We start from the raw sequence: 18,545 nt of genomic DNA, 5'->3' as shown, positions 1-18,545 counted from the left end.
GCTGGAATTATGCAACATCCTCGCGATACTTGGACGTTAATTATTCGCGAGCGAGTATCGAGCACGATATGCGCGTGTCATTGATTAATCGTGGCGATCCGTTCGAATAGTTCACGGGGGGTTCGCGACCACGGCGAACAGTGATAATTAGCCGGTGGAACATTGCCAGGGAATTTCCTAGCTTTTGTTCGAAACGAGAGAGAGTTATGACGATCGGCGGTGTTGTAAGGCTCGCGCGAGCGCGTCCCTCGTTCGACCAGTGATCGTGTGATAAATCATACCTCTAATTGGACATCGCGATGCGTCTAACTTGGTAATCGTATATTAATCGCGTTACATATGGAATTCATTAACGCAACATACATGCGCGCGTCTATGAAACGTCATACAGTCGAAGGATTTGGTCCGTCAAGAATATTTCTACGTGCGGATAAGACGACGTTTATTTTCCTCGTTAATCTGCCAGCCGAATTTTCTTTTAACTAGAATCTTCTATAATTAGAAATAAATTATTAGGTTGTAGCGTTTGGAATGGCAGATCGAACATTTCAGAGTCTTTGTCTGGATTCTATCAGTACTGGTGCATTTATAAATCGCTTCTGCAACAATCTCACTGAAATTATTTTTTTCTTCCTGTCTCACGTATGCTCGGACGTATCTTAGGTCTATTCTTGCAGACGACGCAACGTGGTCTTCGAATATCCATTACGATTTAGCGAATATTTTATGCCACGGCGCAGTGTTATTAATTTAGATAGGAATAGTACAATGCATGTTGCGTACGGGTTATGTAAATGGGTTATGAAGTGTTCTTCTTTATACGTATATTACGTCCGTCACTAGGAATGTCAATCGCGCGTAAAATTACACCCCAATCTCTATGAAATACTTCTTTTGATACAATTACTCGAATGAAAAGCACTAATTTTTATTTATCCGAAACGAAGAAAACAGTCATTTTATATGTCGCAACTTAATAAGAGTTAAAAGAAACAAATCAGTTAGATTACGTTTAGTATTTGTGTACATAGAACGAAACTTATTCTTAACAAAAATTATTACGTCGAAGTGAATAATTAAACGGGTTAAAATCTTCACTTTCTCGATTACATCTTGAAATAAAATTTTATTCGATCGAAGTGGCAAGCAGCTTGTTACGATCGAATTTGGTGGCAATTCTGTTGTTAAGACGCGCAACCCTCTCTGTCGAGGTCGAGCTTCCCCTTTTCCTGGTGGCACCCTCCCTCTCTTTGACCCAGTCCCAGAAGCCTGTCCTCTGCTCGTAGCCCCTTTCCCATGCTGTGCTTGCTTGCCTTCGTGCGTGCGTGCGTGCGTGCGTGCGTGCGTGCGTGCGTACATGCCGCTTTCCATTGTTTACGCAATGCCTCCTCAACCGGGTTTGCGTTTGCCTCTCTATTTCTCTCTTCGCTCGTCACAGCTCCTTTCTTCTTTTCCTTCTCCATTGGCTCGTCGCGTTTCTAAGAGGGGAAAGAGAGCTAGCTGGTCGTGCAACGGCATCGAGAAAGGTTACGTCGAACGAATTGATCCTCGCCCGGGGATCTCTCGAAAAATTTTACGTTCCCTCGCGCGCACCATTGCTTTCACAGTTCCACAATTGATGTCCGCTGGTTCGAGCCAGATGAAAGAAGCCGTCTATTACGAGCGTCTTCGAGGACGCTCGTCGTATGAAAATAATTTTCCCTCCGGCAGATGTGAAAATTGCCGAGGTATAGTTCGAAACGATCGTTGTAGTTATAATTCAACGATTCGAGCGCGATTATGCATGCTGTCTGCGCGCGTTTGCGTAATAAGTAATTGATTTAAGATGCATCGCTGGCAAAGAGCAAGGTAGCACCGGATTCCAGTAAACTTGTGCACCTATAATGTATACATGTATACTTATTTTCGATTCAACGTCAGAAAATTCGCATCAGAATTGCGCTTATCAGAAATCAAGGACAAGGTAAACGATTGACCGATCGCGTAAGCGACCGCATTTTTTTTTCTATTTTCCCGCATCCGTTATCGACAAATGAAGTCGTTATCGCTTCCTTGTCAGATGTACTGTGAATGTATTTCCACATAACGATATCATTATGTTAGATGAAACGATAGAATCGGGTTTGGTTGCCTCCGTCTCGTTGCTTGTCCTTGGTCGTCGATAATCAGACGTTAATTAACCTAGCCGATGCTAATTACAATCCCTTTTTCTTTCTGTTTCAGAGCGCGAGAGACACACCGCCAACAGGCTATCGGCGTAAGTATTCCACTGATTTCTCGAACGTTTATACTCGAATACTTGATCGATCATCCGTTCGGCAGTCAGAATGTCGTGACATTAAAATCGCCGTGTTGCATTTTATTATTCTCCATGGAATCTATCGATTCCTCCCAGCTAATCATTTGCGAGAAAATCACGAATGCCGGCGGTAGAACGTTGATGGATGGCGCAGATTTTTCGCGAATCTCGTTCCACTCGAGGACGCGTTTAACGAGACCGGGAACGAACGAATTCACTCGACGCGCTACGCCGCTATATCGCGCAGCATAGATGGCGCCAGATATTAGAGACGCGCACTCTGGAACCGGTTTAACGAGAATTAATCCGTCAAAGACGAGATTAATTACGCGCGCGCCCGTACTGTGCCATCTTATCGGCGCGTTTCAATTAAATCCATCCTTCGATCGCGTCGTTTTTCCATTCAAATATTTATACCTCCTCGCTGCTTTTTGATTAGCGTCCAACGTCAGTTTCCGCTATTTCCCTACGGTTCCCGGGGGGATCTCGCGTGCAAAGGCAAACACGGCCGGACTATTTGCGTCGAGGTAAACGATAACAGTGTTGCAACGCGAAACTCTGGGAAAAAGAAGAACATAGACGCGTCGTAATCGTGTACGTTGGAGTTAACCGGGCGACGAAGATGCTCGAAAGTTTCCCACGTGTCGACAGGAAGCTGTGTCGCCGTTTTCTCGTCCCGCCTGGAAACTTCCGCTCCGCAGTCTCGCGTATCTTTCACCATCAACACGATTTTCGACCGGGAATTTCCATAAGCGTTTCTTTAGTATAGTTTACAGTGCGCCATCGATGTTTAACGCCGTCTAATGCATTTTCTTCGTGCAATCGGCTGTTCTTTCCTTTCTGTTTTCTCCTTCGTGAACCATGTTATTTCGAATGATACGCACGATCAGCTATTTATGACATATTCTGCGTAAACAGTAAATATTGTCGGCAAACTCGTGACAAGGACCGTAGAAGATAGAGTCGGTTCTTAACCACAGTCCGAGATGAGATCGCCGACTACGTAATATTTACTGGCAGTATGCAGTCGCCGTAATCTCGTGAATGATTAATCAGAATTGTATATTGCTGTATATACTTATTGTATTTGCATACCAAAGTGCACCATATTTTGTAGCTTCCTACGTCGTCGCCTGACTGAGACTTCAACTTTCAATGTTTTCGATTTTCTTTTCGCGATCCTTCGTCTTATAGGCGAGAATAGAATTCTTGAAAATACGCTTCATAACGCAGCCGAAGTTAGGAACACGTTTTGTAGAAGATTTCTTTGGCAAATGTGCATTAGAATCGGAGAAAAACGCGCGATGACACCCACACGCGTTCATGCTCGATGCAGATGTTTTCATAGTGCACACGCAACATTATTGAATAACGAGCAATGCATACGTAGCGACAAAATAATTGTTCGTCGCCAGATTTGTGACTATCGTGTACAATTATACTCATGCTGCATAAGTATACATATATAGAATAACGAGTAGATGATTAGATTTGTCCAAGTTTTGCATACATTTATAAAATTCACAATTTTTCGTTCAATTCTTTCGCAAAATATAACTTTCCATGAAGTACAATGACACGATAATTTGATGTCACTGAACACCGATAAAAAGTACCCGATCGACATAATATACTATATACATTATATGTAATTTATGCAAATACAATTCGATATACTGTTGAGTACACGCGTGAAACGCTGAAAACTGTCACTGCATTAGGCGTCGGCGTACTCGAGGCAATATCGCGGAAGATTAGTAGAACGGTATCTTTATAGATCAGGCGGGACAATTTCCTGAAATCGGCGCATTCATCCTCCTATCGAGGCAGAAAGAAAATTAACGAGCCTCGGAACGGTAGGCAGGACACGTTCCCACTTTCATCCCTCTTTCTCCGCTCCGTCACAGTTCGTCGTGAGTTTTCGACCACCGTAACTGCCCTTAATAACACTACCAGGCTTCCTCGATGGAGAACTGGGTCGTATCGTTGTCGATGGACGTGACTTTCTCGCCACAATCGAAACTCGATGATGCATAAACAAAATTCCATTCGTTATTTACGCGATTCTCTGTTTTTCGCGAACTCGTCAACTGGTCCTAATACAATTTGATATAATTAGAAATCAAAGTGCATCTAAAGCCTTTTAACAGATGCCAGGTGTGCAATTTGATGCTCCGTGGTAGTATATCTATGTATTTATATTTCTACGTATGTGGAGAGATTTACATTTTGAACGGTTAAACTTTGCGCCATGCAAAGTTCATCGTTTCAAACGAACGCGATAACGTTAAAATACATGTAAATGTGATGCCAACGTCGTTAAAATAATAGATCCATTTTTTTCCTAATCGACGAAGGAAATAATTTTCTCCTTGGTGGAAATCGGAAGAACTTGGTGTAACGAAAGGAGTTATTAATTGCAATCGTTTCAAGCAATGGTACAATTATCTTCGTTAATCGTTGTGTATGATTCATTAAACGATTTGATATTCGCACGAAAATAATTGAAAAATTAAACTCGATATTTTCTTCGCCACTCGGTATATGATACAGAGTAAAAAGTATAGAAATATAAATAATGTTCTTTTTTCGTTCTGCATGTATCAACGCCTTCGCGATACGTCCACGTATCGACTCTTGAATTATGAATGAATGCTTGTAGCTTTTGTAATACGCAAAACTAGTTGAAAACCGCAACTAACTGCAAAAATAATGTGTACTGCCCCGTTTCCAACGGATCCTACGACCCACGAACCTCCGTTTTTTGGCATTTTATAAATGTGTTCCGTTTTAGTGTCTCGCGATTTAAATATCAGACGGAACATAAATTCGTGGTAGAAAACTAAACTTCGCTAGTGAATTTTGCGACGATCGGTGCGCTAAAGTTCGTCAAAGCGCGTCAGAATCGTAAAGAGTAATGAAGATTGGCGGGTTGAATTCGATGAAGCGTTTCGCAAAGGTTCGATGGCAATCAGGAAGAGGTGAATCGTCGAACGCGTCGGCTCGTTCGAATTAACACGCCGCTTCGACGCCTCGTTTTAAGAGGGCTCCGATCGGTTGTGTGCACGCGATATAGTAGTCGGACGTGTATCATCGGCCCTAATTGTTTCCTGGGCCATAATCGCCATCGTGTCTCTACGACGAGTCTCTAAGACCGAATTATTATATAAACAGGTGCTTCGCTGTTTTTCTTTTTACTTTGTTTCGTTGCCAATTATTCAGCGAGCGTACGGTAAATTTTAGACGTTGGATAGCAAGCTTATTCGATACATATAACGATGTATTTAACCGTCTTTGAATATAGATATTAATAATAAGGTCGAATGTAATGGCATTTAAAACGTGAAATTTATGGTCCTACATTTGATAAATACACTGGTCAAGAAATAAAAAATTCGTTAGTAATAGAAAGTTACTACCAACGCGAGCCGAGTCTCCCGAACTATCGACGATTCACTGACATTTTCAATCGTACCACACTTTTAAAGATTTCACGCCTACAACGTGTATTCTTGACACGTGCAGTTAAATCTCCACGTGACACTGTGCATTACAAATCTTCACGTGTATTTTCAAACTCGTTCCTCGACGTGTTTATTTAATTAAATTACAAAACTTGTGAAATCACGATAAAAGTTGTTTTTATGGAATAACTTCACAGAGCCAAACAACATTGCGTAACATTTATTCAATCACTTCGCGAGTTCCCGATTAGCGAAGTTCGTCTCTGTCCAAATAGTCGTGAAGCTCGACGAGAACTTTTTCTGTTACGAATCTCACGATAAAATTTTGTTACCTGATAGATAAATTCGGTAACGTCTCAGATTCCCTTTACGCGGTAAGACGAAACAAGGAATGAGACGATATTTGTAGTAGAACGACGATATGCAATAAGGTTCGTGCATTATCAGTCAACCGGCCCACGGCCTTGTCCAATTCCGATAACGTTGGGCTGTCGGCTCTGTGGAAAACGATAAGAGATTTCGTTGCCTGCCTCGAATCGTGATAAAACGACAATTTTTTCATTCCCCATCTTTGTCTTTTCCTTCGCTGATCTCTCTTAATTTTCTAGCCAGACGGTTATCGCGTTTGCGTGCAGATGATTTATTGGCTTAGCTACTCGCATACTTGCGTAGACTTCGCCTTTATAAACATGTTTCGCACACTTACGGCTCTAGAGAATGATAATCTGCGGCTGTCCGCTCGATCTTTCGAGGAATCGCAGCTGATGTCATAGAACTTCAACACTTATCGATATCATCGTTTTATTTTTTAAACTCGATCACTACCGCGATTCGAGTGGGTATACGTTGTAAGATTACTTGTTAACACTTTCAGCGATATGGTCGTACAAATAGACATACATAGTTATTTGCTGTTGATATTTCCGTTTTCTCAAGACGGCGAATGTTAAAAGTATTCGCCAGTTTTAGAAACTAAATGATATTTCGCAGTACGGAAAGTGTCGAAGTACATTTGTCGGAGTTTACGTTCTACCTACAAGTGCCATATTATATCGTAATAATTACGCTTATTCGTGTTTTGTAGTACGTATATCGTCGTAGAAAGAAAATCGAAAATGAAATTTTGTATCTTACTGGCGGTAAATTTAAAATGTAAATTCTGGCTTAACCTGGCACATTGTATTTTACTACTGTCTTTAACATATAATCTCAACAATTTTCAAGTTCCATTTCCGTCCATAATTTGACAAATGTTACACTACATTCAACGTTATATTATATTTTACACTGTACTTTACCTCGCTTCGAACGAACTTCATTTTTCGTACACCGACATTTTCAATATTTACCGCTGAAAATGTTAATAAATTACCGAACTCAGGGAAGAAGATCTACAACGTTCGATCGTGACGACTCGATCGGAGCCGGTTAATTAGAAGTATCGTTTACAGGAAGGGCTAATAGGATTCATGGAAACTCTGTCGTTCGATGGAAACGACGCCGCGTAATTCCTTAAATTCAATTTTCATGCCGGGGAAACGCGAGCAAAGGCGTTGAGGGGGGATAGACGATCATTACCTTGGGGATAAGCTTCTTCTCGTAAAATTAATCGAAATTATCAAATTAACTTCTGACCTTTCGGGCCGGGATCTTGGCTCGATTAAAGTATACTCGTGTCGCGCGAGTTTCCAAAGAATCTCCGTTGCTCGTCGATCTTGGTTATCAGGCAAAATAATAAACTCCGTGATACTTATATACCATGGGATAAAGCTCTAGACACCCTCTATTAACTGTCTTTGTTACGTCTCGTAAGAATGACTTTTAGCAAAACTAATACTCGTGTGGTCTCGTATCTGTCCCTCGCAAAGATTTGTTGATAGAGTCAATTAATCTTTTTACTTTAATCGACGCCTTTTGATATTAGTTCCAATTGTAGTTCTTCTCTACGAACGTCACTCGTACCTCTGCCGGAAAGAAAACTTATCGATCGTAAGTACCCGAATACTGTTAGATCTTGTAGTAACTTGAATCTAATCCAAGTGTAAGTACTTACTTACCTATCGATATAGAATAATACGAGTACACGTAGTCTACAACTGCGATACAACAGTTATACCGTATAGAGTAAGAAGCAACAGAGAATTAATATAGTGAAATTTAAGTCAGCAGAAGCTTTAAATATCGATTCACAAATGACATTTCTAATCGGAAATTCAATACGTTTCCTATTCGGAGCACTGATTCACACCTGATAAACATATCTCTACAGTATCTACCTACGCGCATACACGTGTACAAACGTCTAGCTATCGTTGTACCAATCGATATCTATGTCTCCTTAACGCTTCAATTCGTAACCTCTCTATATTCTTCCCACCACTTGTACTCTTGAAAGAAGTCGTACGAAATCCCTAGGGGTTGTAATGTATGCGTGGAAGGTCGTGACTTGAAGCGGGCAGTCGGAGAAAGGGCGCAAATGGAACGTGGGAGAAGAAGCTTTAAGCGTCTGTCTCTAAGGACGTGCCACGGCTTTTCCATGGTGTTAACTAAGACGCGGATTAAACCGGATTAGCCTGATCGTTGATAGAGTAGCAGCGGCTCCCAGCGGCCCGTAACTCCGTTTGTTCGCTCTTAACTGGTTTTCCGGCTCCGTTTAAAACAGTCGAGCCGTCATCGATGGTCGGAGGAATCTCGTTATCCCTCTCTGTCGCGCTATTCTTCGCGACCGACAGAACACCCCGAAATTCTTACTCTTTTCGTTGTCTCCTTTCATCGTGGAGGGGTAGAGAGGGCGGTGGAAAAGGAAAAGTTCTCGGTCGACGGGCATCGAGGACAAAAGAAGGACAAAGTGGAACGACGATGGGTCGCGTTGCTGGATATCGTTTTATTGGCGTTAAATCGAGCCATGCGGAACGCTGCGCCTAAGCAATTTCACTGGAACAAGCGTGTCGTTATTCAATTTATCTCGAACCTCGTTCTCACGGAATCCAGCCGTTTAAGCCGACGATACACAGACGATGCGCGTCGTTGATTATGCGATTCGCGTGGAAACGCGAAATACGCTCGCGTTTCATGCACGCCATTTTCCCGACCCTCCGTACGTCGATTCGTTTGCTCTTAGTGTTTACGTTGTAACTTTTCCCGATTCGAGTTCCGATAAACGTGGAATCGATCTATCCGATCCCCTAAGAACCAAGCAATTTCATAATATTTCATCGTTGCGATTATATACTTTAGTTTCTTTAAATTTCGTTGAATCGTAGAATATAGCTGGAGGAAATAATAGAATCTAAGTGACGATAAAGATATTAATTGGATCGATCTTTGGAATTCCTTTTCACACTGCTGGGAAAACTGAATCCGATAATGTAAATTGATCGAAAACATATTGCAATTGAAATGTTGCTTAATGGGTTGATCATTTCGCACGCGATACATCAAATCACTGTACTTTATACACTCTACTTGGTAATACATTTCGACAAATTGTTGTTAAAAAATTTTACGACAATCTTATCTAATTATCTAGAGTGTTTGGCGATTTCACATACTGACGTTTATAACTGACGTTTTCAGACTATTCTAAGGCTCGTATTAACACCTTTCCCGTAAATACGCTTGACAACGTCAATAATTAACAAGAGGTAATTTTTGTTAAATTATAGATCCTATCCTAACACGTATGACTCGTACTCTTGATAATAGGAAATTATTCACAGAAAAAGAATTCTCACAAATTACTTGCAAATAATAGCAATTAATCATCTTTGTCAGAAACGAATTTCCCTTACTAGAACGAATTACCATGAAACTTTCATTTATTTTCACGCTAGATCTATCTGGCGATCGAGAATGTCATCGTTTTTAACAGATTTCGCTAAAAATTCCTTGGAAAGGGGATGAAAGAGGGATAAGTTAGAATTGCACAATGCAACGATCGCCGTTGAAATAAACGAGTCGCGGTTTCCCGTAAAACCGACCGAGTTTTATTAATAGAAGGGCGGAGGGACAGGTGGGCGGTCGGTTTCGCGTTGATATTGCGAGGACGCAACTTTTTCACCGTCGCGACGTCGCGTCGATCGACGGCGCAGCGTTTGGGGCGTTGGGTACCGTTTGATTTGCAGCGCGCGCGTCTATTTTCGCGGCCGGCACGAAATTAACTCGGTCGTCGACGGACCAGCGACACGCGTGTCACAAACAACGAGAGAATTAAATCCTATCGACTGCTAATTGCAAAAGCAAAGAAGCTCCGCTGCAATTCTCGTTACCGGATTACTTTTGACCGCCGTTTGCCTCGTCGAAATTTCCCAGTAATATAAATATAGTTTGCATTCTTGACCATCGATAATTTTAAATTTGATTTTTTCCTCCAACGAATGACGTATTTCCTCCAACTTTTCGCTTTTAACGCGTTAGGTAAATTTCGTGTCTTGTCTCCTATTTCCGCATAATACGTTGTCATACGCAGCTAATAAGAGAATGAAATTGTTCAGGTGCTTTGTGGAACATCTAGTATCTAATTTATAACATTTTTCTGATGTTGAAAGTATACTGCAAATTTGATGAACGTGACTGTTCTTTTATCTAAATACTTCAGCTATCGTCGATATTGGCATTCATCGGTATCTCCCGCGTTCGATAGATTCAACGTAATAAAATTTAAATTTGCCAATATTCATTGTAATCCTACCAAGATCAAATAAAAGACAAGTACCAGAAGTACGGTTTTGATTGATAGCGTGTAGACTTTTAAGATTACTTTACTACAGAACACAAAAGTTTATCATGTTTTTTTCTGTGCTCTTCGAGTGTACATGCGATTATATAATTTATTTTGAAAAGACTCGAAAAAGCATGTAGAAAGATAGGAGACCTCTCAGGAAAAGGTTATTACATCTAAAAGATCTGTAATTGTATTCACTTAATTCCTGAACATTTATCTCTCTTTATCAAATAAACAACGTGAACATTTGGACTTGACTTAGATATCGATATCTTTCTTGATTCAGAAATTTTCTTAACTTTCTTAATTCGACAACAGTCTCTGAAAATATCGACGATAAATAAATATTAGAAGTACTCGCGGAACTTAGAAATGTCATATCGTCGTTTAGATAGCACAGCAGCTACAATATGTAGCTTCCACGGCTTCGTATCCACTGATATTAGCGAAACGTTTGGGATAAAATTCCTTGCAAACACATCTTACACCCCGAAAACTTTGAACAGTCACGACATTCGAGAATTTCATAACAAAAAGCAGTGGGTGTTTTGTGGCCTGCGTTTGACGCTGGTGGTGAATTCTGAGAAGGTTATCCTACGCGAAAAATTCAATTTCCCCCGGTGTATTGTACGCGGTCGGTCCCGCGATTCTTTTTCCACGACACAGTCGACGAGATTCGTAGCTTCCTCTGACAATTCTATGGTTCGACGATTAAAGGCTAATCGTTTAATCCTATGTACCTTGGATTCGTCGCGTTCATCGACTCTCTCTACCGCATCGCCTCGAATCTGCCAACACCATTGATACTCGTCCCTATTCGCGTCGCTTCTGACGATCTAGGCTCGATTTAAACGATCTCTTTTCGCGCGATATCGAGTACAGGATATTAACTTACAAATTAGATCCTCTTGCACAATAATTTTCCAATTAATAATATTGGTAGATGGAACGGTTTATCGTTACCGAAATTGTATTTATTGGAAGAGGAGGAATAGGTTTTGTGTTCAAAAGTTTATTATTAGGAATATTAACTACGAATTTATAACATGTTTGAGAAGCAGCATCATTTTTAATTGATTTTTGTTGATTTACTTAAATTATTGGAAAGGTCTGTGGGAGCTCGTTTCCTATTGCAACAACCCATTTGATCGACGCTGTGACTATCGTGCATGGATACATACTGTGTATTTAATATATCCAATTTAACTGGAAAAATGTACAAGATATAAAAGTATTTGAGATGGTAGTTGAGAAAGGGCACAGATCATGCTGACATTTATTCGACCCAGCGCAGGCTCTGAAAAAACCCTGTGAAGGTCACGTTCTAGAGATCTGACCGTGCGTCAATTTTTATCGTTCTCCAGCCTGTTCGTGTGTATTTCCCCATGTAATCCATCGTCCTCTTATAACACAAGTAAAATAATTTCCCCGCAAAAGTCGCTACTCCTTACCAACACATAACTGCGTCTCAAAGCACCTATCGTGAAATCAATTGCTTAAACAACTGCTCGCACCAAAATTATCGTCGACGCGGCTTCTCCGTTCGACGTCGTCGGTGTACGCGTGCTTTCCCCCATCGAAAAACGGTCGACAGATGCGTGGTGGCTTCTCGCAGACGGTGTGCTCGCACATGCGGCGTATCCGGAAACTACGTGGTAGGAGGGAATGAAATCGAAGGGTTGGTAGCAAGGACAGAGACGCAGGACGAAGACGCTGAGATAGACGTTCGTGACGCGCAAAGTGAGAAAGGGCGGTCCTGGTTGAGGTGGGAGCAGGGTAGCGTGTGTAGCGACTGCAGCTCGTGGAGGTAACTCGGATGCAGATAGCGTGTAACCAGAAAAGGTAAAAGCGGACGAGGGAAAAAGCGAGTAAGGGGTTGAAGGCGAGCCGAAACGAGACACCGATAACCGGTGAAACCGTGTGGAGGATGCGGTGAAGAAGGGGGCTGTGTGGGGGAGGGAGCGGAGGAAAGAGAGACGGAATCGAATCGCGGGTGGAGCAAGGGGAAGTAATAAGGGGTTAAAAAGGGAGCTTAGAGGGGGTTGAGACGAGAGGGGAGGTTTTGGTGACGGAGACGCAACGAGTATATATCTGTGGCGAGGCTTGGATAACGCGTACAGAGGGGGTTAAAAACGAACGAGGAGAGATACGAGAGGAGGAACTGAGCTAGTGGTGGTGCGGGCAGAGAGGCAGGCAGGGAGGTAGTATGGAACGAAAGAGAGACAGAATGAGGCGTCGAAGGACGAAAAGAGACGGGTCGAGTTAAGAGGAGACAGAAGGCTTCGCCGCGACAAGAACGAGAGAGGAAACAGCAGACCGAGAGAGAAACACGCTCTGGTATACATGCTGGAACTTCCGAAGTTATTCGCAACAGGCAGCTTGCTAGTCTGCCTGGTGAAATTCTACGTGCCACTACCACTGACTTCGTTCCTTTCTCTCTTCTATCCACTCTGGTCTCTCCCCTCTGTACTTCATCGCCACCTCCAACGATTCCACCGCTCTCACCCTCCATCGTCCTCCATCGGCCTTCTACATCACCGACGACCTCCTTCCATATTTCCTGCGTCTCATCGTCCCTGTTTTAATAGCTAGCAGAACTTACTGTCGCAGTCTGCGACCGCCACCGTCTATAAATGCGCATGGAACGAGGAATGCGATTCCCGTTTTACGAATTGCCTACCAGGCGCATCGCGATCCACGGCTTCGTCCGAGGCGCACTCCTGGCTTTAATTATTACGCAACGCGGAGAAGCGCCGCGTGAGCCTCATCGTTCACCTGAAAATCGCTTTAATTGCAATAGTATACTGTTTCCACGAACTGTTTGTAGTTCTCTCTTGGATTCGCTGAGTCGTCGATTTCGATGGTCTCTCTCTTGTAAGGTAATCTTGAGATTACGGATGATCATTATCGAATCTCTTCCGTAAGACGTATGCAGCTTCAAATCTTGTTTAACTTTATTAGAAATCAAACTGATACTTTGTACGCATAATTCGTTAAATGTCATTCGTATCAAAGTATAACGTACGAATCTAAATAGACCCGCAGTCCCAAATATCGTTCAATAATTTAATTGACAATCTTGCCGTATCGTGGCTCAAGTTATATCAGCCTAAGCGACTAAATTAATAACCATTCTTAAAAACTACAATAAAAAATTTCTGTAAATCCGCGAAATCATAGTTTTCCTGAGTCGGCGACACGATGCTAGTCTGCTCTCCAACCTGTTTCCGACTCGGTTCCCAACCGTTCGGATTCAGTAATTAGGTAAACTGCGCTCTAAGCGGTTCGTTTGCTTACGTGCTCCTCGCCGTTTACCCGGCTTAATTAATTCTCGCAATGGTGGCACTCTTTGCGGCCGAGATTCATCGAGCGTGTTCCAGGCAGGCAGGCAGGAGCACGTGCCGTCGCCAGAGCGGACTGATAGAGACTGGCAGATGAGCTAATGGATAATAGGCGAACACCGACGAACGATTGTTCGCTGGAGCGATCCGAATGGGCGCCTCGTGCCTCTCTTCACGTATACTCGTGCACTTGAATCGCGTTCTACCTCTTTTTAAAATCCTCTCGTCTCGTTCCCGGTAAATGTCTAGCGACGCTTCAATTATCGAGACAATGGACACGCGTGACTCTCTCTTTCTCTCTCTATCTGCCTATCTTCAGAGCCTCGTCCTGCGAACAATGTGGCGTGTCCATTCTGCGTGAATTCCGAGAGAGAATCGATCGGAGGGCCGAGACGAATCTGGCTCGAACGGCCCTGCGATAGAAAATAGATCGTATCCCAGCGATTCGTCGAGAAGACCAAACGTTTAAATCCCAACGAAACCGGATAACCGGATTTCCCGTACGAATAAAATATTCCATTGAACGGCAGCCAGCAAGAGAGAAGGGATCCGAAGAGATTCGCGAGAAATTCCGGTCTCTTTTTCGTTGCCAATTACACGGGGCCGTCGTCAAAGCGTTTAATTCGATGAAAGGACGACCTCGTAATAATGTCATGGACCTTTCTTTTTCATTTTCCCTTGGAAATGATTCGCGCCGGTTCCCAAAGGAGCCAGATACGCCGCCTCCCTTTTCGTAACGCGACTACGTCGCCACTGTGTTGTTGGTTCGCTGTTCTCGCGCGTATACGCGGCTGGCCTGTTCCTCGTTGCAAACTCGCGGCGGATCACGCGAGGTTAAAGAAGGTCTGCCTCCCCGGGTTCAGGCAAACAGGTTCTGCTCCTTTTCCGCAATGACGGGGCCGCGTTAACGCGCTGACAAATGGAAATGGATTCCAACCGCGAGTACCGTTTTCCTTCTCGCCTTGCCATCAGCTTCCGACACAATGACTGCTGTTCAAGAACTAACTCGGCAATGTATCTATGTCCTTGTATCCTCTGTTTTACAATCTCTTTCACTCACTTCAAACGAACTACGTAGACGTTCTTAGCACGCATTCTGTCACGTTCGCTCTAAACCTTGAATGGTCATGAACTCTTCTTCCCGAGCTATAAACTCGGTCCATCTATGTAGCTCTTGTTCGAACTTCAATTTCTCGTAATAAATAGCCGTCAAAAATTCCTCTTACAATATCGTACAGCTATTTTAGATGAATTTTAAACGAACTCCCGCAGGTTGAATAAATACACTTGTTTAAACGAGAACGTATCTATATTACATTGTCCAACATGAATTTTGATTTGCGATATCTAGAAAACTTGACAACTTTTCTTGCACCGACGTATTCAAGAAACTCTGCTCTATCTGTTAGAATTAAATTCCGCTTTGTAGCGTGTTTGATTCTCATCGAAACATCTCGTTTTTGATCAAAGTGGTTCGTTATTACAGAAACTAGCTACACGAATTGCTTGTACCCACCAAAGTTCCTATAAACGACAAAGTTCTAAATTTATATTGTCACAAAATGTTCAATTTAATTTCTATAGGCATATATAGTACATGTATATATGCCTTGGCTCAGCGACCTGGAGCAATTTAAAGCAGCTCGTCCCGATCCTCAGACTATCATATCGTTCCGACACGCGGAACGTTCCCAAGAAGAAGTAAAAGAAGGAGAAGAAGAAGAAGAGGAAGAGAAGAAATCTGCGGAGAATAAGATCGTTGAACTTTGCTAAACGCCAGTTTGTACCTCCCTGGTTCTTTCGCGCTCCGATAGAAGATAAAGCGGCTGTCGTTTCCCGAGGGGGGAGGCGAAGAATCCGTCGAAGGTAACGAACGGCATGGCGTCGAAATTGAAAGGGTTCCCACGAGGTCGCAATCCACGATCGTTAAACCGTGTGTTCGTTCGCCGATTTTGCCACTTTATTCTCCTTTGCTATTCCACCATTTCCGATCCGTAGCTTTCGAAGCTCGTTGTAGTTTCAAAGTCAATCAAAACTTCTAACTGAATCTCGTTTAATAAATCAATAAAATCCAAGGGTGAATGGAATTCCGGTTTGATCTCTCGATTCGACAATTTTCTACTATTCCGTGTGTTGCCTGTTGAGCGAAGGAAGAGAGGATGTGGCACGATAAAACGAAAAGGTTTTTTTTTTATCCTTTTTTTTTTTCATTTTTGCTTTTTTTTCGCTAGACGAAAAATTCACGAGAGCAGAGAGAAGACTAAACTCGAGGTTAGGCACGGCTAGTCGGCCATATCCATAGGCATCGACGAGGACGCGCAGGACAGCGTGTTTAGGGTCGATGAACCTTCGTACATCCGCGTTCGGTGCTTCGCGTATACTTTCCCTCTTTATCTCACAGACCGTGTCTTCTCTCTTTTCTCGTTGCCTCCCCATAGCTACTCTTCTCGCTGCTTTCCATTCCCCCCCTATTCGCTGCACTTTACCCGTTCTTAGAGTGGCGTCGCCGCCTCTCGCGTGCCTCGCCGATCGAGGGTGAAAGGACCCTCTTCTTTATTTTTCTCCTTCTTTACGCTCGCTGATGCGCGTTTACGATGCTTGACGACGCACTGCTATTGTCGTTCACCGATTCACCGGTTAAATTACAATGTTGCTACCTTTGGTTACGTACATTGGTATGCAAGTGTCAAACTTCTCGTTCCACGTACATCATGTACGCTGCAATCTACTAGTATGATTCTAAAGTTACTACAGTAATTTTGGGATTTTGCTGCGCATTGTATAAAATGAGGTATTGTGATCTCACATCTTTTGTTGTTTCAATACTTGCAATGCATCTGTAGAAACGTATCAAACTTTTATCCATTCTATTTTTTAATGTATAGCATTTCATGCTTCCTGCCCTCTCAATTATATCTATAATTATATTATATTGATCATCTCAATTATATTTATAATTATTATTATATTAATTATATGGGTAACGGTATTTCCATCGCTATGAAACAAAATATTCGTCGTTTGTAACAAGAATAATCCAGCGTCCACTAAAACGAAAGTTGTAGAAAGTACACAGACATCGCGCTATAAAAATCTACGAATTCGCACGCAGTAAATTTTACCCTCGTCTTTCGAATATTGCTCCAATTTGTAACGTGTCATGTAATAGAATATTCTCCGCTTCGTACAATGATATGATATCGTACATTGCATTAGGTCGCGTAATGGTATGTGTACCACATAATCGAATACTGTACCGATCGGATGTTAATGGAAGTCAAAAGCGAAAGTGTGAACAGGGAAAGCAAGAAACACGCAGGCTGTTGAGTGACAAAGAAGCCAACGGTGGAGAGGCGAAGTGAAACAGCGGTTTCAGAGATCAATGAACGATTGTTTCCTACCTAAGCCTCTCGCGTCGTTCGTGTTCTACAGGTTGCACCGCGCGTCGGTGAACTCGGCACGCGTTTCTTCTCCGCGTCCGCGTTCTTTTTCTTGTCGATTCTAATCGAAAGTGCTTCGTTCGAAGAGAACCGGCTCGATTCGTCTTTTTTCCGCTTCTGTTTCCACTTCCGACGATTTCGTATAATACGCTGTCGCGATTAACGAGCCTTACTCGGCGGATGAACGATTAACAATCAATTCTATTTAACGTCAGAAATACTAAAATTTCTTTTTCCTTGATTAAAACGGTGGTTAAAATGATTAAGCAGTTCGTCAATCTACATACAATATTTTATAGATCTGCAACAGTGTATTTCTAGGGATTTGAATAATTTCTTTGGGAAACGCGTGTGAAAGCTTGTTCTTCTTTTAAACAACAATGACTGCAGCATAATCTGCCGCTGTTCTAGATAAAACGCCGAGATATATTTATTTTCTTTAAAAGACAAAAACTTGGATAATTATATATGTTTACGAAAATAATGATCTTTGCACATTCGCTAATGGATGAAAATGACCCTATTGAACCTCTTTTCTGTACGATGCTTTTGATAAAGTCGTTCATTTCTATTTTCTTTTATTTCGTGGAATTTTACTAAAAATCTTTGTTCATTCTTGTTGCAGGGATTTGGAGCGGGACTTGAGTTTATCCGAGGACAGCGATGATGAGGCAAGCAAGGTAATAATATCGTTAAATTATTGAATACCATAATATTCTATTTTGTGGGATTATTATTGAATTTGTAGTATTTATATTAATTAATTCGTACTTGTAACAATTATTGGATTAAAGGTTCGGTTAGAGAGAAACGTGGCTGTAGATCGCGATTACACTGATGTTATAAAATTAATTGGTAATCGTTCCGTTTTTCTTCAACAGGAAACGTCATCGCGAACGACAAGGGGAAACAGAAGCCCAGACCTCACGGTCGAGTAAGTATCCCGTTTATCAATACGATCGCTAATTAATACTCCTGTTATACGGTTCCATTATCTCCATCCAAAATTAATGCGCCCACCTATTCATAGCTAATTATCAACTTATTTTATCATCCTACCAGGACGATATACAGGCACTGTATTATTTCTCAGCTTGAATTTATTACTCTCGCTATTTTTACCATATTATTACGTTCAACAATTCAGTCTATTAACAAACAGAACTTCGAGTCTGAGTTATATTAAAGATAGAGGAAAGCAATTTAAAACAACAAATAATTCCAACTACTTTATTATTTTTTAGCCTAGAAATAACAGTAATAAGTTCTAAGTTTAGA

At 42.0% G+C, this 18,545-nt stretch overlaps 1 protein-coding gene across 13 annotated transcripts in view; it reads left to right on the top strand.

Moving 5' to 3' along the window:
• LOC122574641 (AF4/FMR2 family member lilli) overlaps nt 1-18,545 on the top strand; it is a 166,933-nt gene that overhangs the window by 135,685 nt on the left and 12,703 nt on the right. For all 13 annotated transcript variants that reach the window (XM_043742511.1, XM_043742481.1, XM_043742471.1 and 10 more), the window contains 3 exons: nt 2,224-2,257; nt 17,893-17,947; nt 18,149-18,201. In XM_043742511.1, coding sequence (XP_043598446.1) covers nt 2,224-2,257; nt 17,893-17,947; nt 18,149-18,201 — 142 coding nt within the window. The remainder of the gene's footprint in view (nt 1-2,223; nt 2,258-17,892; nt 17,948-18,148; nt 18,202-18,545) is intronic.

Source organism: Bombus pyrosoma, linkage group LG2 (assembly GCF_014825855.1).
Source record: "Bombus pyrosoma isolate SC7728 linkage group LG2, ASM1482585v1, whole genome shotgun sequence".
Classification (NCBI taxonomy): domain Eukaryota; kingdom Metazoa; phylum Arthropoda; class Insecta; order Hymenoptera; family Apidae; genus Bombus; species Bombus pyrosoma.
This window is presented reverse-complemented; position numbering and strand designations above follow the sequence as displayed.